Genomic DNA, 17,874 nt, shown 5'->3' with positions numbered 1-17,874 from the left:
TCTGCTATGCCCCTTGCAAAACCACACACCCCTGCTAGGCCAAGCACAAGTGCCTCAGATTAAAAATAAAAATGAATTTAATTTTTTTAAACAATATACCTCTTTATTTCCTTTCATTGCTAGATGTGGGTCAATCATTGACATAGATGGGTTTTCTGGATGTTGCGTGCTACAGCATGTTCTTAGGATCATTGCCACAATCCCCCCCCCCCTTCTTTTTGCCCTGTCTTTAGGAACCTGCTGGAGAACCGTCTCCTAAAAGACCAAGGGGAAGACCCAAAGGGAGCAAAAACAAGAGTCCTTCAAAAGCAGCTCAAAAGGTGAGCTTCCTTCAGAGCAGGAAGTTAACTACCACTCATCAGCCCCTGTCCAAAGGATTTCACTCAGTGGTGGGATTCAAATAATTTAACAACTGGTTCCAGTGGTGGGAGTCAAATAATTTAACAACTGGCTGTTTACAAGTACCATTTTAACAAACGGTTCTGCCGAAGTGATGCGAACCTGCTGAATTCCACCACTGATTTCACTTATTTAACCTTTGAACTTCAGGGGTTTGTGCAATTTAATAATATTTCATGCAGGATCGCTGTGGGTGTATCTTGGACATGTAAGGGCAGTTATCCTATCCTACCCTTGATTGTTATTATTAATCAGGCAGCTATATTCCAATACAATATGCCAAGTAAAATGTTTACCAGAGGGCCTCCTCACAAGTAACATCCCTGTCAAACGAGGCATCAAACAGGGCTGTATTTTAACCTCCCTCTTGTTCAACATATTTTTATATGATCTACCATTGGCACTCTCAGAAGTTAATGGTCATAGTCCCAGACTAGGCCCCTCCCACATTCCCATACTATTATATGCAGATGATGCGGTTTTATTGTCCCGCTCTAAAATTGGACTATCACGCCTAATGAATGCTTATGCCATCTACTGTGAAACTAATCAATTAAATATCAATTTTGAGAAATCTAAAGTCCTAGTATTTGCCAAAAAATTAAAAGTCTTCAAGTGGAAAATACAAGATAATCCAAAAGAACAAGTAAAGCAATTTAAATATCTTGGGTTAACATTCAGCCATAATCTATCATGGTCTACCCAATGGAAAGTAGCCCTCGATATGGCCTCAGTCTACTCAAATGCAATACTGCACTTCTACAGCAGGGGAAACCGGTATATTCCGTCTGCTTTGAAAGTTTTTAAATTTTAAATAGAATCTCAACTGCAGTATGCAGCCCCCATTTGGATTAAATTGGTAAATTACTCTTTAAATTGGTCCACTCTAAATTTTTACACAAAATCATGGGGCTGACAGATTGTATGCCCTATGCGGCATTGTGCTTAGAAACTGGACAATCAACCTTAGAAACAAAAGCCTGGTTGATAATTTTTAGGTCCTGGTTACGTGTCCATTTTCAACAGGACCCTTCAAGCTATTTATATCTAATGATATCAGAATCCAAATTTTCCAACTGGCTCCCATTAATTACAAACAAAATTGAGGAAATTGGTATTTCTATTGAATCCTTGATTATGTTCTCATGCTGAAGCCTTTAAAAATTTGAACGAAAGGTCACCAGAAACAGAATCTCAAAACCTATTTGCAGCGGCATCCAAAACATGTTCACCCCTTAGCTCCTTGATACCATTTAAATGGGGATGCATAGCAGATTACAAATGCATAATGCTGAACACTAGCCTTAGTAGAGCTATGTCATTGGCTAGGTTAAATACAAATACAAATACATTGGCTAGGTTAAATATTCTGCCATCAGCGCTGCTATATGGTAGATTAAAAAAAATAGAGGGCGTGAAGAGATTCTGCTCCTGTAACTCTAGTCAACTAGAAACTTTACCCATTCCCTCTTCTATTGCACTAAATATCAGGGAATTAGGGGAAATATGCAAATGCTCTTCCCTTGAATTGTGACTGTTCAGATACTCAAAAGATCTTATTCTTGCTAAATAACCCTGATATTGTAGTTTGTGAATTGGTGGCCAAGTTTTTACTAGAAATTATACACCCTAAAGGATAGTTCTGTTTTTTAACTTTGTTGGGTCACTGTGTTATTAAGAGATTCTTTGTTATCATTCTCTTTGGGGATTGTTTTGAATCTAGTTTTTGTTTTTGTTTTTTTCTTCTGTATTTTACATGTATTGTCTTATATGCCAATAAAGGCTTGGTGCTACTATCTTTTGGGAAAGTTAACACAGTTCTTGCAATATACCTTTAAGCAGTTTTGCATCCCGGATTGTGAAGAAACAAAGCTTCAGCACTGTGAAATTAATGCTGAATAATAAAGATCCTACAAGCTTATGTATCTTACACCCAGACTGGTGAAGAGCAATATTTTGTTGAATGTGTTCTTAGTCAATGATGTAGTGATAGAAATTAGAATGTTTTTAAAAATATATGGTTTTCAAAAGTACCGGTAAGTATGAATGACTGTTCCAGCCTGCCTTGAATATTGAGTAACTAGTTTTTTAAAAAGAATGCTTAAACCATCATAGCAATTTGTACATTGCTAGTAGGAAGGACTAGTAGATCTGTCACAACTGCAATTTGAACATGACAGTGGGTAAGGACTAATACATCTGTCACTGATCTAAATCTTTTTTTTGTTTCCATTTTGGTTTGGTTTTGTTAAGCTTTCAGGTTCAACCTGAGGGGTGAAAACTTTGCTTTTTTTAAGTGTACAAATGAGACCTGTAATACAAGGCTAATGCAATTTTTACAAGAAAAATACTTGTGGACAGTTGTTTGTAGTTTTGGAAGTAAACAAATATAGGACTCCTGTTCTTATAGACAAGTTACACAGTAGTAAGCACCAGCACTCTTCATACATAAGTACTTTGCTGAAAGCAAGATCATTCTAAGTCTGGATGTCAATTTTGGTGCTAATGTATATTCTACTGCTTTTATTAGTCATTATAGGTTCTATTGTGGTATGGTTTTTGAAAAATGATTATGGCTTTTATAATTATAATTAATTTTTCAGTAGGGTTTTTTGGTCTGTGGGAATTGACCCTATTCTGTATGAATTAAATTACCATAGCAACTTATAATAAAATGATAATTTGGGGCTGACTGTAGTTTTGTGCCTTTTTTCTTTTCAGTCTGTTGAATACAAATGTAAGAAGTGTTTTTAAAATCTCTCCTTTTTGTAATTGTTGTTAAAAACATGTCTTCAGTAAACAAAGCAACATGTCTTTTTAACAAGGAATTTAATAACCTAATTCTCACTACAACACTCTCTTCATGTAGCTTTAAATACATGTGTAAAAACAAGATATAAAGCCTGTTGGGCTTTTTAAAAATACCAAACTTGCCTTTGTTGTTTTGAATATTTAATTACTCAAGCAAAAATTACTTTCTATGGAAAGTTCCTGTAATACACATTTAAACTACATTGTCAGCAAAGTTGTTTAAATATATACGTATTTAAGCAATATATAGTTCTAGTGTGAATCTCACCATGTTTAGTGGGAAGTGGAACTAATGCATTTTGGTGGGATTTACTTGAAGGGCAAGTATGCTAAGGACATACAGAACTATTAATTAAAATACAGTTACATGTTTTTGAAACAATGTTGGTGATGGCTATAGAAGACAGTCTGATAGTGCATGGTATGAAGTTTCAGAAATCACATGTCAACAGTTACTGAGACAAAAGTTTCACAGCATAGTTCATAACTTTGATGATCTTTATCAGATCTTTACTATTAAAACCATGTTGTTTTTTTTTAAAAAAAATAGACTTTTATTTAGAATATGTAGTAAAAATTTTCTAGGTTATCAAGGGTGCTGCATTAGGAAGTAATCTACAGGGCGTCCTTTTATGGTTTTCCCATTCAAATGAATGGTAGATGTACAAAAGTGTATTTTGAAAAAGCATCTGTACTATTGGGAGTGATGTATTCATTTCAGCAGAACCCAGTCTCATTTCATGTGTCTCTTGTAGGCAAATATTTAGTAGATGTCATGCCTTCACAGAAGCTTTTGTTATTTCCCCATTAAGCTTCAGTTTCCCCATAGTTAGCATGGTTTTAGTTCATTGTTAAGTCTTCTAAGGAAGGGTATTTTAGTTAGTCCCTGTCCCTTTAAGACATTTCCCAATAGGCTGTTTTCCTTTTTTACCTAGCAATCCCCTGTTTTAGCTCTAGGCCAGGGTTCTGCAACCTGCGGCTCCGAAGCCGCATTATTTCAGTCTTATACTGCGGCTCCGTGTGGCCTGGAGGTCAAAAGGTAGCGTGGGCGTGTCACTCCAGAGCAACGCTGGAAGGAAAGGTGAGTGGAGGGGCCAAACTGGTGGCGGCTCCATGCCTTTCTCTTCTGCCCCACGGAGCAGGCGGCTGCCTGCTCTTCAGGCTGAGGGGTTTCCCTGCCAGCACTGTTGCCTCCCGCAGTGCGAGAGGCGGTGGCACTGGGCAGGCCGCAACCGCCATCCCCCCTCTGCCCTACGGAGCAGGCGGCTGCCTGTTCCATTGGGCAGAGGGGGTTTTCTTGCCCAGTGCCCAGTACCGCCGCCTCCCAGCACTGGAAGGAAAGCCCCAGCAGTAAAGATACAGCAGCCCAGCTCCCAACCATTTACTCCTGAGCAGACCTGCAAGCTGTTTCCCTATTAAAAAGGCTCCTATAGATGAAAGAAGTCAGAGAAGTGTATGCAAGGGCAACCGTTTACTCCCGAATAGACCCAAAATCCTGTTTTCCCATTAAGAGGGTCCCCTGGCTGGACAGCAGGAAGAAAAGCCCAGCAAGTGTAAGTGCTTACTCCTGAGTAGACCTGCAAGTTATTTTGCTGCTATAACAGTTCCTTTGGTGGGAAGAAGCAAGGCGGGGAGTAGCAATTGGAAAAGAGGCTTGTGTGCTGCAGTCTGCAAAACGAAAACCAGCTTGCAGCTTTTGCAAAAGTGAAACTAGCCTTGCTAAAATGTAAGCGGCCATTTTGAATGCAGAGACTTCTTTGAATTACCGGCAGCCACTTTATATAATTATGATCTTTGAAATAGCAAAATAAGAGCTTAAAAGTATACCCTGACCTGCCAAGTGTGTTTAAAGACTGGGGACATTTGCTCTTTGCTCTTTGTGGTACTTTCTTCAGCACAACTGTGTGCAGTGTTCAAAAGTGAATGGTTTGCTCTTAAAGGCAGAACCCTAGAGTAAAAAGCCAGGCTTGAAGTCTGCCTGGCAACTAAAAGGAGAACAGATCCTATTGACCTAAAGTAGTAGGCAATAAGGTTTCTGTTCTCTATGGTATCAGTAGCCACACCCTAGAGCAGGGGTCCCCAAACTTTGTAAACAGGGGGCCAGTTCACTGTCCCTCAGGCTGTTGGAGGGCCGGACTAAAAAAAACTATGAACAAATTCCTATGCAAAAAAGATTGTAAAATGTTTGATTTCACCTTTCAGCCTTTCTGTCATGGTCTATTTTTAGAATAGTGACCAAAGTATGTCAAGAACAGGGTGGGCTCCAAATATTCTTGGGGAGGCTGTGGAATACCTTCCCCTGTAAAAAAAAAAAAGCAGAACTTTCCCAATGAAGCATTCCATCTAACCCAGGATCAGGTATCTTCCTGGGTTCTTTCCTCCCTAGCGAGCGATTCGCCAGCCTGGCTGATGCCAACGGGAGTGAGGCGGAACAGAAAGCCTGAGAGCAACACATGGAGTAGCCGAGAGGGAAGGGCGGAGCAGGCATTGCCACATGTAAGGTTTCCAACTCTGGGTCAGAAAATTCATGGAGATTTGGGGGTGCCATGATGTAACTGCAATCAATGGCTGTTGGGGCCGGTTCCTCCTCTCCCTCGAGCCCCCACTGCACATGAATGGAGCCATCGCCGCCATTCCTGGCGGGCCGGATAAATGGCTTCAGGGGGCCACATTTGGCACCTGGGCCGTAGTTTGGGGACCCCTGCCCTAGAGCAAGCAGCAGTAAAGGTTGGAAGTCTACCTACAACAAGAGGAGATCAGATCCTATTGGCCTAAAGTAGCAGGCAATAAGGTTTCTGTTCTCTGAGTTAGCAGTAAGTCTCCACCCTAGAGTAAGCAATTAAGGTTGAAGTCTTCCTAGCAACAGCAGCAGGACAATTCCTATTAGCCTAGAGTAGCAGGCTGAAGAAGGTTTCTGTTCTCTGTGTTAGCAGTAAGTCTCCACCCTAGAGCAAGCAATTAGGCTTGAAGTCTGCCTAGTAACAAGAAAGGAGAACAAATACTATTGGCCTAAAGCAGCTGGCTGAGAAAATTGTAATCCTTTGGATTAGAAGTGACTTTCCCCAAAGTTAAAAAATAAAGAAGAAAGTGAATTACCATTAAGATGGCAAGTTCTACATCACAAAAAAGCACTAGAGTTAAAAAAAACCCACTGAAAAGATGGCTGCATATTTGCAGGACCAAGTGGATTTTATGAAGCCTTAATGCTCCAAAATGTGGGAAGACCTTTTAGCTACCGGCAAGGATGTAGGTAAGGGGGAATTCTAGGGTTCAACCCCCCCATTGCATGTCCGAAGCTCCGCCCACCATTTGTGGGTTTTTTGTATCTTAAAGTGTTTTCTGGTTTTTGGCCTGCAGGGGGTGCATTTTTAGGCTAGCGGCACCAAAATTTTATGTTATTGTCAGGTGACACTCCTGATGATACCAGCCAAGTTTGGTGAAGTTTGGTTCAGGGGGTCCAAAGTTATTGACCTCCAAAGGGGGTTCCCCCATCCCCCATTGTTTCCTATTGAAGCTAATAGTAGATGGGGCTACCCTTTTGAGGGTCCATATCTTTGGACCCCCTGAACCAAACTTCACTAAACCTAGGTGGTATCATCAGGAGAGTCTCCTGCTGATACCAGCCAGATTTGGTGAAGGTTGGGTCAGGGGGTCCAAAGTTATGGACTCCCAAAAGGGGTGCCCCATCCCCCATTGTTTTCAATAGGAGCTAATAGAAGATGGGGGCTACACCTTTGAAGGTCCATAACTTTGGACTCCCTGAACCAAACTTCACCAAGCCTGGGTGGTATAATCAGGAGAGTCTCCTAAAGATACCCTGAAAGTTTGGTGCTGCTAGCTTAACAATTGCACCCCTGACAGCAGGAGAAGTGACCCCCCCAGATTTCCCCAGATTCTCCTTTTGAATCCAACCCCTTCGGCATGGATTTAAAGGGATAATCTGAGGTCCCCAGATTAAACCTTGAAAGTGATGCTGTTTCACCCCAAATAATCCACCCCAAAACAGCATCACTTTCAATGTTGTTTTAACTGGGGACCCCAGATTCTCCCTTTAAGATGGATTTAAAAGGAGAATCTGGGCTGCCTAATTTAAACACCATTGAAAGTTATGTTGTTTGGGGGTGGATTTCAGCATCACAGCAGCCACCCATGGGGGGGGGGACGCAAACCTCAGGTTTTGCACCAGACTCCAATTTCCCTAGCTACCCCTCTACCTGGAGGGGAGGGAGAAGGGACTGCTGCTACCAGCTGGGAGCCCAGCTGATGGGGGGGTGGGGTAGGCAGGGCAGAGGAGTCTGCCATCTCTGGCGGAGAGCTACTTTTATAAGCACTGGGGAAAGGGGCGGGGCTTGGGGAGGTGTGGCCATGCCCCCAAGGGTGGGTGGGGGCATGGACTTGCCCCCAAACCACCCCCATAAAAAATCTATACCTATGTCACTGGCTACCAGTCAAGCAGGGTATGACCTAGAGCAATACAAAGAGATGGCCAGGTCCCATGCAAGGCAGTCTTACAGCATGACAGTGCCTTACCACGGAAAACTCAGCTGGCCCATGGCTCTAGAAGGCTTGAGACTCCCAGCTCCTAAGCATGAAGGCTGAGAGCTGCACAGCATAAAAGAAAAAGAGAATGTGTTTTATAATGTCACGTACCAGTCTTATTCTAGAGGGTTCCAGCCTTGCCTCTAGAAATCCGGGTTCTTTTCCAACCAGATACCCCAACTGCTGAGTTTTTAAAGTCTTTATTTCAAAAGATAAAATAAAAAAGATTGCTTTCACATAGCTTCCTCAGCATATTACATTCTCATAGCATTTCTTTGTCCTTATTTCGGGATCCCATGGCCCAGAGATGGTTCTCTGGCCAATTCCCGAAGTGGAATCTCCCAGCCTTTGTCTGTCATGGGCTGGGAAAACTCTGTTCTGGCCACGAGGTAATTTAGACCTTTCAAGTTTTACCCTGGTACATTTGCATAGGCTTTCCTATTCTCCATCCAGAGTTGAAAGCTACCCTTTTCACAGGCAAGTGTGATTTTGATGGCAATGAACCCATTCTTCATGATGTCATGTTTGATTTATCCAACAAAATACAGGAATGGCAAGCAGATCAGCAACCGGTGGTCCAGTCCACGCAAGAAGAAGACACTGATGCAGTTGCAGACTCCTCACCCCTCCTAAGAAGCATAGGAAGGGGACTGGCACCTTGTGTTCCACGAAAATATGTTAGTAAAGCATCAAGCAAGGTAAGCCACAATGCATCTGCAGTTAGAACAAATGATCCCTATGTTACCTCCACAGTCCCAGAAGCACAAGGTCAGGCTCATATTGGAGTAGCGACTCTTGCCGTTCTCAAAAGTTAGCCATGGAAATGGAGCTCTTGAGAGCCAAAGCAGATGCGGCTGGAGCTATGAAACAAGCAGACTTCTAGAGGAAAAGAGAAGAAATTATTACAAGACAAGCCACAGCAAAGGCTGAAGAGGAGACCCTAGAGCAAAGAGCAAAGGCAGAAGAGCTTATAGTTAGAGCTCAGGTTTTGGAACATGGCCTTAGAGGAAGTTTATTCACCTTCAGTTCCGAAGAAGTAGAGGAAGAAGACCCTATAGTAAAGGTGACTTCCTACTTGAATACACCAACAACCAATCTTGAAGCCTCAGCTGTTGAACCAGAGGAAGTTAAAAGTACAGAACAATTTCCAGTCGTGCGACCAGCTGCATCAGTGTTCCAGATGCCCAAAGTGCAGCAACTGCATCAGTGTTCCAGATGCCTGAAGTGACTTACTTTCAACCACAGCCTAGTGTAGTGGCACCGGAAGTGACCAGCTAACAGGCAGTTCCGCTGAATAGTCTGCCTCAAGCCAATGAGAGGCAAGATTGGCCAGAAGCTCTCACAGCGTGACATGGTCAACATGCGCTACTTCAGTTGCAGCACATACTTTCAATCCTGCAGTTCCTCAATGGAGACCAGAATTTCCTCAGATGACAACTGTTCCTGCAGTATCAACAACTCCACAGTATGCTTTCACCCAGCCAGAGGCTCCAAATTTGTCAGATGTCCTGAGTGCCACTTTCTCCAGAAATCCCAGAAGAGATTTAGTTGACATATAGAAGTTCTCTGACCAACCAGAAGATTACCTGTTGTGGAAAATCACACTCCAGAGAGTAATCAAAGAATTCAAGCTCACCATAGAAGAAGAACTAACCTTGCTCATAGCTTGGTTAGGACCAACTTCTTCCACACAGATAAAGAGAGTCTACACAGTGCATGTGAGAAACCCTCATATGGCCTTAGACCGAACATGGACCAGATTAGATGAGCGATATGGAGTATTCTCAGAAATAGAGTCTTCACTTTTACAAAGACTAAAAACTTTTCCCAATCTCTCAATGAAAGACCGTAAGAAATTGTGGGACCTTGCAGATCTTCTTTCAGAGCTGGAGTCAGCAAAAGATAACCCAGAGTTGCCAGGACTAGCATGCCTAGACCAGCATTTGACTCAGACAGAGGTCATTGACAAGTTGCCTTTTCCACTGAAAGAGTCTTGGGGTAAAGAAGTCTTTACAAAGAGGGTCATCAACAAAGGTACCCACCATACTCTCATCTTGTAAATTTCATAACCAGGATGGCTAAAGAAATAAATTATCCTCAAACAGGATTTCCTTCTTTATACCAAAATGCCAGCGAAGAGAAGAAGATGCTTGAAGAACCTAAAAGCAAAGCACAAGCTGTGGTCAAAAAGACAGAGACTAAAGTAAACTCAGATAAACAACCCACCAGAAAGCCAACAGAAGTGATGTGTCCAGTACACAACAAGCAACGTGACCTTAATAGCTTCAAAGAGTTCAAGGAAAAACCTTATGAAGAATGTCTATCCTATGCGAAGGAGCAGAATCTCTGCTTCAAATGCTGTTCCTTCAAAAATCATATGGCTAAAGATTGCAAAGCAAAGGTAAAGTGTCAAGAATGTTCCAGTGAGAAACTGCTCAGCACTACACCGCACAGCACCAACAAAGTCTCCAAAGAAAGAGCCTAAAAAGGCAGAAAAAACTTCTACAGAACCATCACAACACAAAAGTACCAAAGCTGCTTCAGCAACGTGTACAGCCCAGTGTGATGGAGCAAAGAAGATGTGCACCTGCCATCCAATTTGCCTGTCGGATGTTTATCCAGAGGACTCACTGAGTCAAGCCAAATGTATGTATGTGGCGTTAGATTCACAAAGTGACACTTTGTTAGCAACCCCAGAGTTTTTTGAATGGTTTGACATACAGTCCAAAGAAATGGAGTATGTCATGACCACGTGCAGTGGAGACCAGGTCATGACAGGAAAGACAGCCTTGGGATTTGTTCTGCAAGTCATTGACGGCACAAAGCAGTTTAAATTACCTACACTTATTGAGTGTCAGCTCATCCCCAAGGATGAACAACAGATTCCCACAAGAAGCAATACAATGCACCATGCGCATCTAAAACCCGTAGCAGATGAGATACCAGAGCTCGATGTGAATGCCAAGATTCTCCTACTCATTGGTTCAGATTGCCCAGATTTGTTTGCAGTCAAAGAACAGGTGAAAGGTCAGGGACACCATTTGCCCAGAAGTTGAAACTAGGATGGACTATCCTACGCCCAGTCTGTTTGAACCGCAAGAGAATTCCTTCACATGCACATACCTTTTGTATGAGCTTCATGCCGAATGGACGACCCACTCAGATGTCAGACTGTCCAAATCACACCCAGAAAACAGAAAATTCAGCTGCGCCAGTGTTTAGAACAACATCCCATGACAACTGGCCAGCTTTGTCTAAAGAAGACAAACAGTTTGTATCCATTACCCTTTAAAGAGCCAAGAAGCAAGTTGCCAAACAACCGTGTTATGGCATTGCAACACCTGAAAGTTCTTCAGAGAAACATGGAGAGAGAACCTCAATTAAAAGAAGATGTCGTGGAGTTCATCAATACCATGATAAAAAGGAACCATGCAGAGAGGGTTCCTGATATAGAATACCAAGAATGTTGGTATAATACCATTTGGTATTTGTTAGTATTTACCATTCTTTGGAGTCTACCATCCTCAGAAGCCACACCAAGTAGGAATAGTGTTTAACTCCAGTGCATTGTTCAAGGGAACATCCCTCAACAGAGTTTTGCTGACAGGACCAGATTTAATTCTGCTAGATCTTGACAAGACCAGATGGGAATACTGGAACTCAGCACTTGTTGCATTGGCACAAGTCAGCCCACCAAAGAGACATGTGTTTATCTCACCCAACCCTTGGATGCCCAACAGTTGAAGAGACATTCTTGAGAGATCCTGAATATTGAACTTCAGTGAATCACGCAGTCGACTTCTGCAATCAAGTTTATTAGTTATGATTATTGATGTTATGTATTAGTGATAGATAAGTAATTAATAGAAGTTAATAGAAATAAAACTTCCATAAGAAGTTTTAGGCGGCTTTTCTTATTTCCTCATTAAGCTTCAGTTTCCCCATAGTTAGCATGGTTTTAGTTCATTGTTAAGTCTTCTAAGGGAGGGTATTTTAGTTAGTCCCTATCCCTTTAAGACATTTCCCAATAGGCACTTTTCCTTTTTTATCCAGCAATCCCGTTTTAGCTCTAGGCAGTCAGTCAGAGCAAGGTGTCAAGGGTAGCTGGAGACTGGAATATTTGTGACGTTTATGGTGGTCCATAGAGCACAAGTTAAGGTTAAGAGCAATTAGAACCAGACAAAGACTGAAAGAACTAAAAGGAAGCAAGACACAGTGCACTTTCTTGAAAGTAGCCAAGAGTAGACACAGTCTACAGTTTCAAATCTGCTCAAGACAACCAAGTACTCTGATTTAGATAGATCCAAGGGAGGAGTTAGGGTATTGATTCTCCTAAGTAATAAAATTATTGTTGAACTATTGAACCTGGCTTGTGTCTCCCCCATTCTGTCCTAGCCAAGTATGGGGCACCCAAATACAGATTCATTTGGGGGCCAGAAGAGTAGGTTTTCCACAGCTTACTAATCTCTGACCCCAAATGCCCATACACAGAAAGTTTTTCAGAATACACATTATAAGATAATAATTGTTACTACTTTCTAAATGGCAGCTCTTACATACAGCATGGAAGTCAGTTTCAAGTAACTGATATGATTCCGGGGATCTGTGTGTGGATGAGTAATTAGAACTTCCTGTAAGAATTCTTTAGGTGATGCCAAAGCAAAATCTTCACTGTATGCTGTAACATCACACTCTTAGTTGTAATTTGAATTAATGAAAAAAATGCTAATTCTTTTACAGGTTCTGGTTTGTGTGTTTGTTTTTTGGTGGTGGCAGGATTTGTTGTTGGGAAAAATGCTAACTTTTGAAATTAATCAGATCTATTTGTAACTTTCTGAGGCATGTTTATTAAATTATTGTAAAATTTCTTTACATTTTATCTCCAGCTTCCAAAGCAATACTTGTAAGCTGCTAGTAGGGCCATTTTACTCATAAATGGGCAGCTCTGCATGTGGTGAAAATTGGTTGAATTCTGAGAGTATAATGGGTGGCCTTTTTTTGAAGCAAACTAATTGAACTGTATTTATTCTCACAGCGTGCAAGATAAGCGTGCACCACTAGAATTTACACAGGAGATCCAAGAAGGCAGTCATGATTAATTGGTCGGGTGTTCTCTTGCAAACTTTATACATCATAATCACAAATATATTACACCATTGGCAAAGAATGTTAAAATATGCACACAAGTAGCTGGATTTTGCTTGGTTATAATTTAGAAGCAAATACCATTAAATCTGTTGGGATTGTCCTGGGATGGGGATTGTAATGTGTGATTAAAATTTCCTGGTGCATAGTTATTTCTTTAAACTTGCACAGCTTATGTTTGGATTTAGAAAGCTAGCCTGGGGGCATTTAAAAACAAACTGCACTTGTTAGGAAATTAGCAGTGTGTAACTTGACAATGCATACAAAATGCAGCAGGACAAATTGAGCTGCTTGTTTCATGTCTGTTACTTAGCTTCCATGTACTGGACTAATAAAAAAAGAACACTATACAAATCCCAAATGAATGTATATGATACAAACATGACTTTAAAAAAGTTGAGCCTATGCAAAAATTGTAGTGAAAGTCAAAAACAAAGGAAAACATCTATCTACTTGAGTATCAGAGCAATCTGAAATTTATGTAACTGAGTCTGTTGCTTGAAAATCTGTTTAAAATATCTGGATTTTTTAAACATAAGAGATCCCACACATTTTTGAAATGAAACGTCAGAATCAGTGTTCTGCTTACAGTGATTCAAATTGTTCACATTCATTGTCTGTGCTTTGTAAAATTATATAGGCAATTGATTATTAGGAATAAGGAGGTATACTTGACAAGTATGGTTGCAAGGAATTTAACACCATTCAGATCAAATTCAGCCCACTTCAGAAATATATGACTTCAGAATTAATGCTTGTTTTTTGATGGAATGAAAGTTGAAAGTAACGCTTGGCAAACTGGAATTTCTTGTAAAGGTTGTATAATTTTTAATACTGAACATTGGCTTGCTGGTGAAATACGTTAGTAGCCCAGTAATGGAAGAAACCTAGATAACATCTTTAAAATAGTGTTGTGTTTTCCCATTTTGCATACAGTATGACCCATAGTTGGATGAACTGTTTCCCAGTTCACCATGGTTCCTAAAAAATTAATTGTGGCACCTAGTATTTTCCACAGTTACTTTATTGTAATATCTCTTTGCAGTTCTCAGTGGAAGCACAAAGGAGATCCCACTGATTTTTCACAGGTGAAAGGGATCCTGTAACATGGCTCAATCCAACCAAAAACTTCCTTATAATTTTGCATCAGAAGACTTTGTTGTTTGACATAAAAATCTTCATGAAGTTTTTAGCATTGCTTGTTTATATGCAGATTTAATTTTACATTCAGTGGTGCTGGACATTCATTTTTAAACCTGTTCTTTCTATACTGACTCCAATATTCAATTAAATGGAGCTTTTGTAAACAAGAATGGGGTTATAAGGAAACTGGTGATCAATTAGGCCAAAGTCAGTACTTGGATGTGGAGGCTGGGGTTGCTACATGAACCATCTCATGCCTGGAATGTCCATGGAAGGCGTTGCAATGAGTCGGTTGCAATTTGACGGGACATTCTTTTTCTTTGCGTCAGCAATTGCTAGAAAAAAATCATCATTAATATGAAACACTGAAAAATGAGTCTGGCTTCTAAAATGTAGGTGAGACTAAAGAACCAAGAAAATTTGTCAAGGCTCAATATAGACCACCATTTATTTAGACCAGGGGTAGAAAACCTGCGGCTCTCCAGATGTTCAGGAACTACAATTTCCATCAGCCTCTGTCATCATGGCCAATTGGCCATGCTGGTAATATAGTTCCTAATTTATCTGGAAAATTTAGACCAGGGGTAGAAAACCTGCGGCTCTCCAGATGTTCAGGAACTACAATTTCCATCAGCCTCTGTCATCATGGCCAATTGGCCATGCTGAGGTAGAGCTGATAGAATATTCCCAGGCTATCTGAAAAACATCTGATTTAGACTTTGAAAAACGGAATCCAACCTCCTATTTTGGGGTCAGTTGTTCAAACTTAGAGTGGCAGATTTAACAGAGTTTGATCTTCTCAGACCTTGATGTCCATTTGTTTCAAATAATTATTCCCCACTTGGCTCAGTAATGGAGAATATCACAGTAAATAGTTTGTTTGCATTGACATCTATGGACTTACTTTCTACAGTCTTGTTCTATTATAGCTTCACATTTAATCTTGATCTAACATATTTCTTCTTCTGAAGGAGATAGCTTTTCTATTTCTGCTTGATGACTGGCACATCTATAATCTTAATCTTCAATTTGTCTTTGCAACTGACTTGCACTATTTGCTTTGATTATACTGACAGACAATATAGTGCTAAGCACATGCCTGCAAAATTTGACACATGGTATACAAGCTGTGATTGCCTCATGTGCCAAGTTCATAATAAAAACTGAGAGGAGAACCATGCAAGATGCTCAATAAATAAATAAAAGATTATCAGCTATGAATCAACTGAGATGTGGTGCAATAAGAGTGGGGTTAAGTGGCCATCTGTGTATATGACAAAGCAGTCATTTGAATGTTCAGAATATGCTGTTTGATATGGATCTGTTTCCTGCATTCCAGTTTATTATGATTACTGATCTATTGGCTATTAATTTCCATAATGGGAGTTGCACAATATTGCATGCTTATGGAAAGCAAAAAAAATAAAATATTTATATCTTACCTTTTCATAATACCCAGAAGTGGCTTACAAAATATAAGCAATTTTAAAAGATATCGTGAAATAATTTCCATTAGTTATTTCCATTAAAACTGCATAGGAAGATAGTGATGGAGCTTTCCACTGTATATCTGGCTGTTCCAAAGTGTGAGCACAGCCTTTGAAAAAGAGGCTGTCGCTGAATGGTCCTCAATAGAGGGGGCAATCAGAAGTAAGGCACCAAATGACATTAGTTGGAACCAAAGATCATACAGGGAAAAGTGATCCATTTGGTGTACAGATTCCAGGCTATAAAGAGCTTTCAAGGTAATAGTTGGCATCCTGAATTATGCCAGAAACAAATATGAAAGTCGTCTAGCAGAAACGTTCTGTATTAGCTTCAGTTTCCAAACTCTTTTCAGTGGTAGCTCCCTATGCAATGCCTTACAATGATCTACCCGTGAGGTTAGAGTGGCATGGGTCAGAATCGTAAGGTCAGCATAATCGAGATAGGGGGTCAATTGGTACACTCAATAGATATTAGAAGGTGCTCCTAGCTGCTTTCCAATTTACTTTTTTAGAATAACATTGCTCTCTGTAACTTATCGTATCCGAAAAGTGGGTTATTGCACCATGCGTTTGCATAGATAATACACTGCACAATTAGCCTCCCTATCAGCATTATGTCTGTCTATCCTGGATTCATTTTCAGCTTGTTGGCCACTGCTTTCAGGTATTGGTTTAGCACTTAGACTACGGTTTCTGGTAGCTTAATTAAAAAGATGTTTAGTTGGGTATCATCCACATATTGGTTACAGTCAACCTCACTGCTCTGTGTGATCTCAACCAAAGGTTGCACACTAATGTTAAAGAACATTGTTGAAAAAAATCTGTTCCTGAGGGATATCCCAAGTGTTATTGTCTGTTAGCTCATAAATGTGATCATACTGATTGTAAAAATTATGAATGGCTCACAATTGTTTTGCACGTTTTTTCTGTCTACTTGGCAGTAACATATTTTTCAAGTTGATCATTGTGGTTTGTTCCAGCATATGTCAACTACACTTGATGGCTTTGGAACTGTTCCTGTATGAGGAAACATAAATTATGGCAGTCTTTTTCTTTAGATGCTAAACCACACAGTTACTAAGGCTACCTCTGTTTTCTGAAATGTTGTATGATAATTATAACCATTTGGGCGAATTGTCTATTGCTGTTTGTTTATAAAGAAGCATTTTAAAAATCATGTGTCTATAAACAATTCCATTTGGACTTTCTTCTGTTTTCAGAGAAATGTATCACATGTAAAATTGTTATGTTAGGCCACATGCCAGGATTGATCACAACAAAAAACAATTTGACTAACTGTTGAAGAGTAGACTCAGATAAAAGAGACAATGGAGTAATCTGGTTAAGTGTGTGTGTGTGTGTGTGTGTGTGTGTAATGTTAAGAGAATGATTTGTAGAATGTTGGTTGAGATGCATGGTGCATGTTGAACATGTATTGCTAGTCTAAAGCTAGCATACATCCACAATGAACTAGTGGTATTTCTTATAACAGAAAAAAAAAGATTTTGTTCTGGCTTTAGATAGATTTGACCTGCAGAGATTCCTTTTTAAATAGTACAAAGAATAAGTTAGCCACATACATAAGTGACTTAATATTTGGCTGGTGGAGCTTCTTCAGTATCTTCAAAAGATACTTTGTCTATCTAACAGCACGTCCTCAACGGATTACACATTTTTAATCCTAAGGAGAGCAACTTTGAGTCTCTAGTGAGATTGTATGTGCGTATGTCATTGCCGGTCAAGTTACAATTGACTTATGGTAACCACATCACAGCAAGGGGCTTTCCAGGCAAAATCAAAGCAGAGGTGGGTAACCATTTTCTTCCTCTATAAATTCTTCCCTCTGTAAATTCTTCCTTGGTGGTCTCCATCCATCCTGTGTACTGACTCTGCTTAATATGTGAGATCTGACAAAAATAGGTGAGATCTGACAAAGATTTAGCACGGAGTTGGAATTTAGCAGAAGCTTTTTGCTTGAATTTTGAACAGAAAAGGTTTGGATATTTGAGAAGGACGAGCAGTGTTACCGTCTTTTAAGACCATTGAATTTTCTCTGTTAGCACCTTAACCCTCCTGGTGGTTGCTCCTGTACTGTTGTTGGGTCCTTCCATATAGAGTAGCAGGATGAGCAACATTAGCAAATATGTTAATAGGGCTTTCCTGTGGTGGTGTTATAGTATGAACATTTCTCATCAAAATTTTAAAAATACTATGAGAAGTGTCAAGATCTATTGTGAATCCTGCCTTCCTTAAAAGAGCTCTTCTTTGAGATGTTTGTGTGATCTGGAATAGTCCATTGTAGCCATAACACTCCTGTTACTGATATAAATATATATATAATTTTTGTTGG

The 17,874-nt window shown here is 40.2% G+C and overlaps 1 protein-coding gene across 5 annotated transcripts in view; it reads left to right on the top strand.

Moving 5' to 3' along the window:
- HMGA2 (high mobility group AT-hook 2) overlaps positions 1-17,874 on the top strand; it is a 193,401-nt gene that overhangs the window by 1,565 nt on the left and 173,962 nt on the right. For all 5 annotated transcript variants that reach the window (XR_007244920.1, XM_048502170.1, XM_048502173.1 and 2 more), the window contains exon 2: positions 234-320. Coding sequence is in view for 4 of the 5 variants with exons in the window: in XM_048502170.1 (XP_048358127.1) it covers positions 234-320 (87 nt within the window). In the remaining variant the exon portion in view is untranslated. The remainder of the gene's footprint in view (positions 1-233; positions 321-17,874) is intronic.

The sequence above is a fragment of the Sphaerodactylus townsendi genome, linkage group LG06 (genome assembly GCF_021028975.2).
Source record: "Sphaerodactylus townsendi isolate TG3544 linkage group LG06, MPM_Stown_v2.3, whole genome shotgun sequence".
NCBI classification, from domain to species: domain Eukaryota; kingdom Metazoa; phylum Chordata; class Lepidosauria; order Squamata; family Sphaerodactylidae; genus Sphaerodactylus; species Sphaerodactylus townsendi.
Note: the sequence above shows the minus strand (reverse complement) of the source record. Positions and strands in the feature narration are given on the sequence as shown.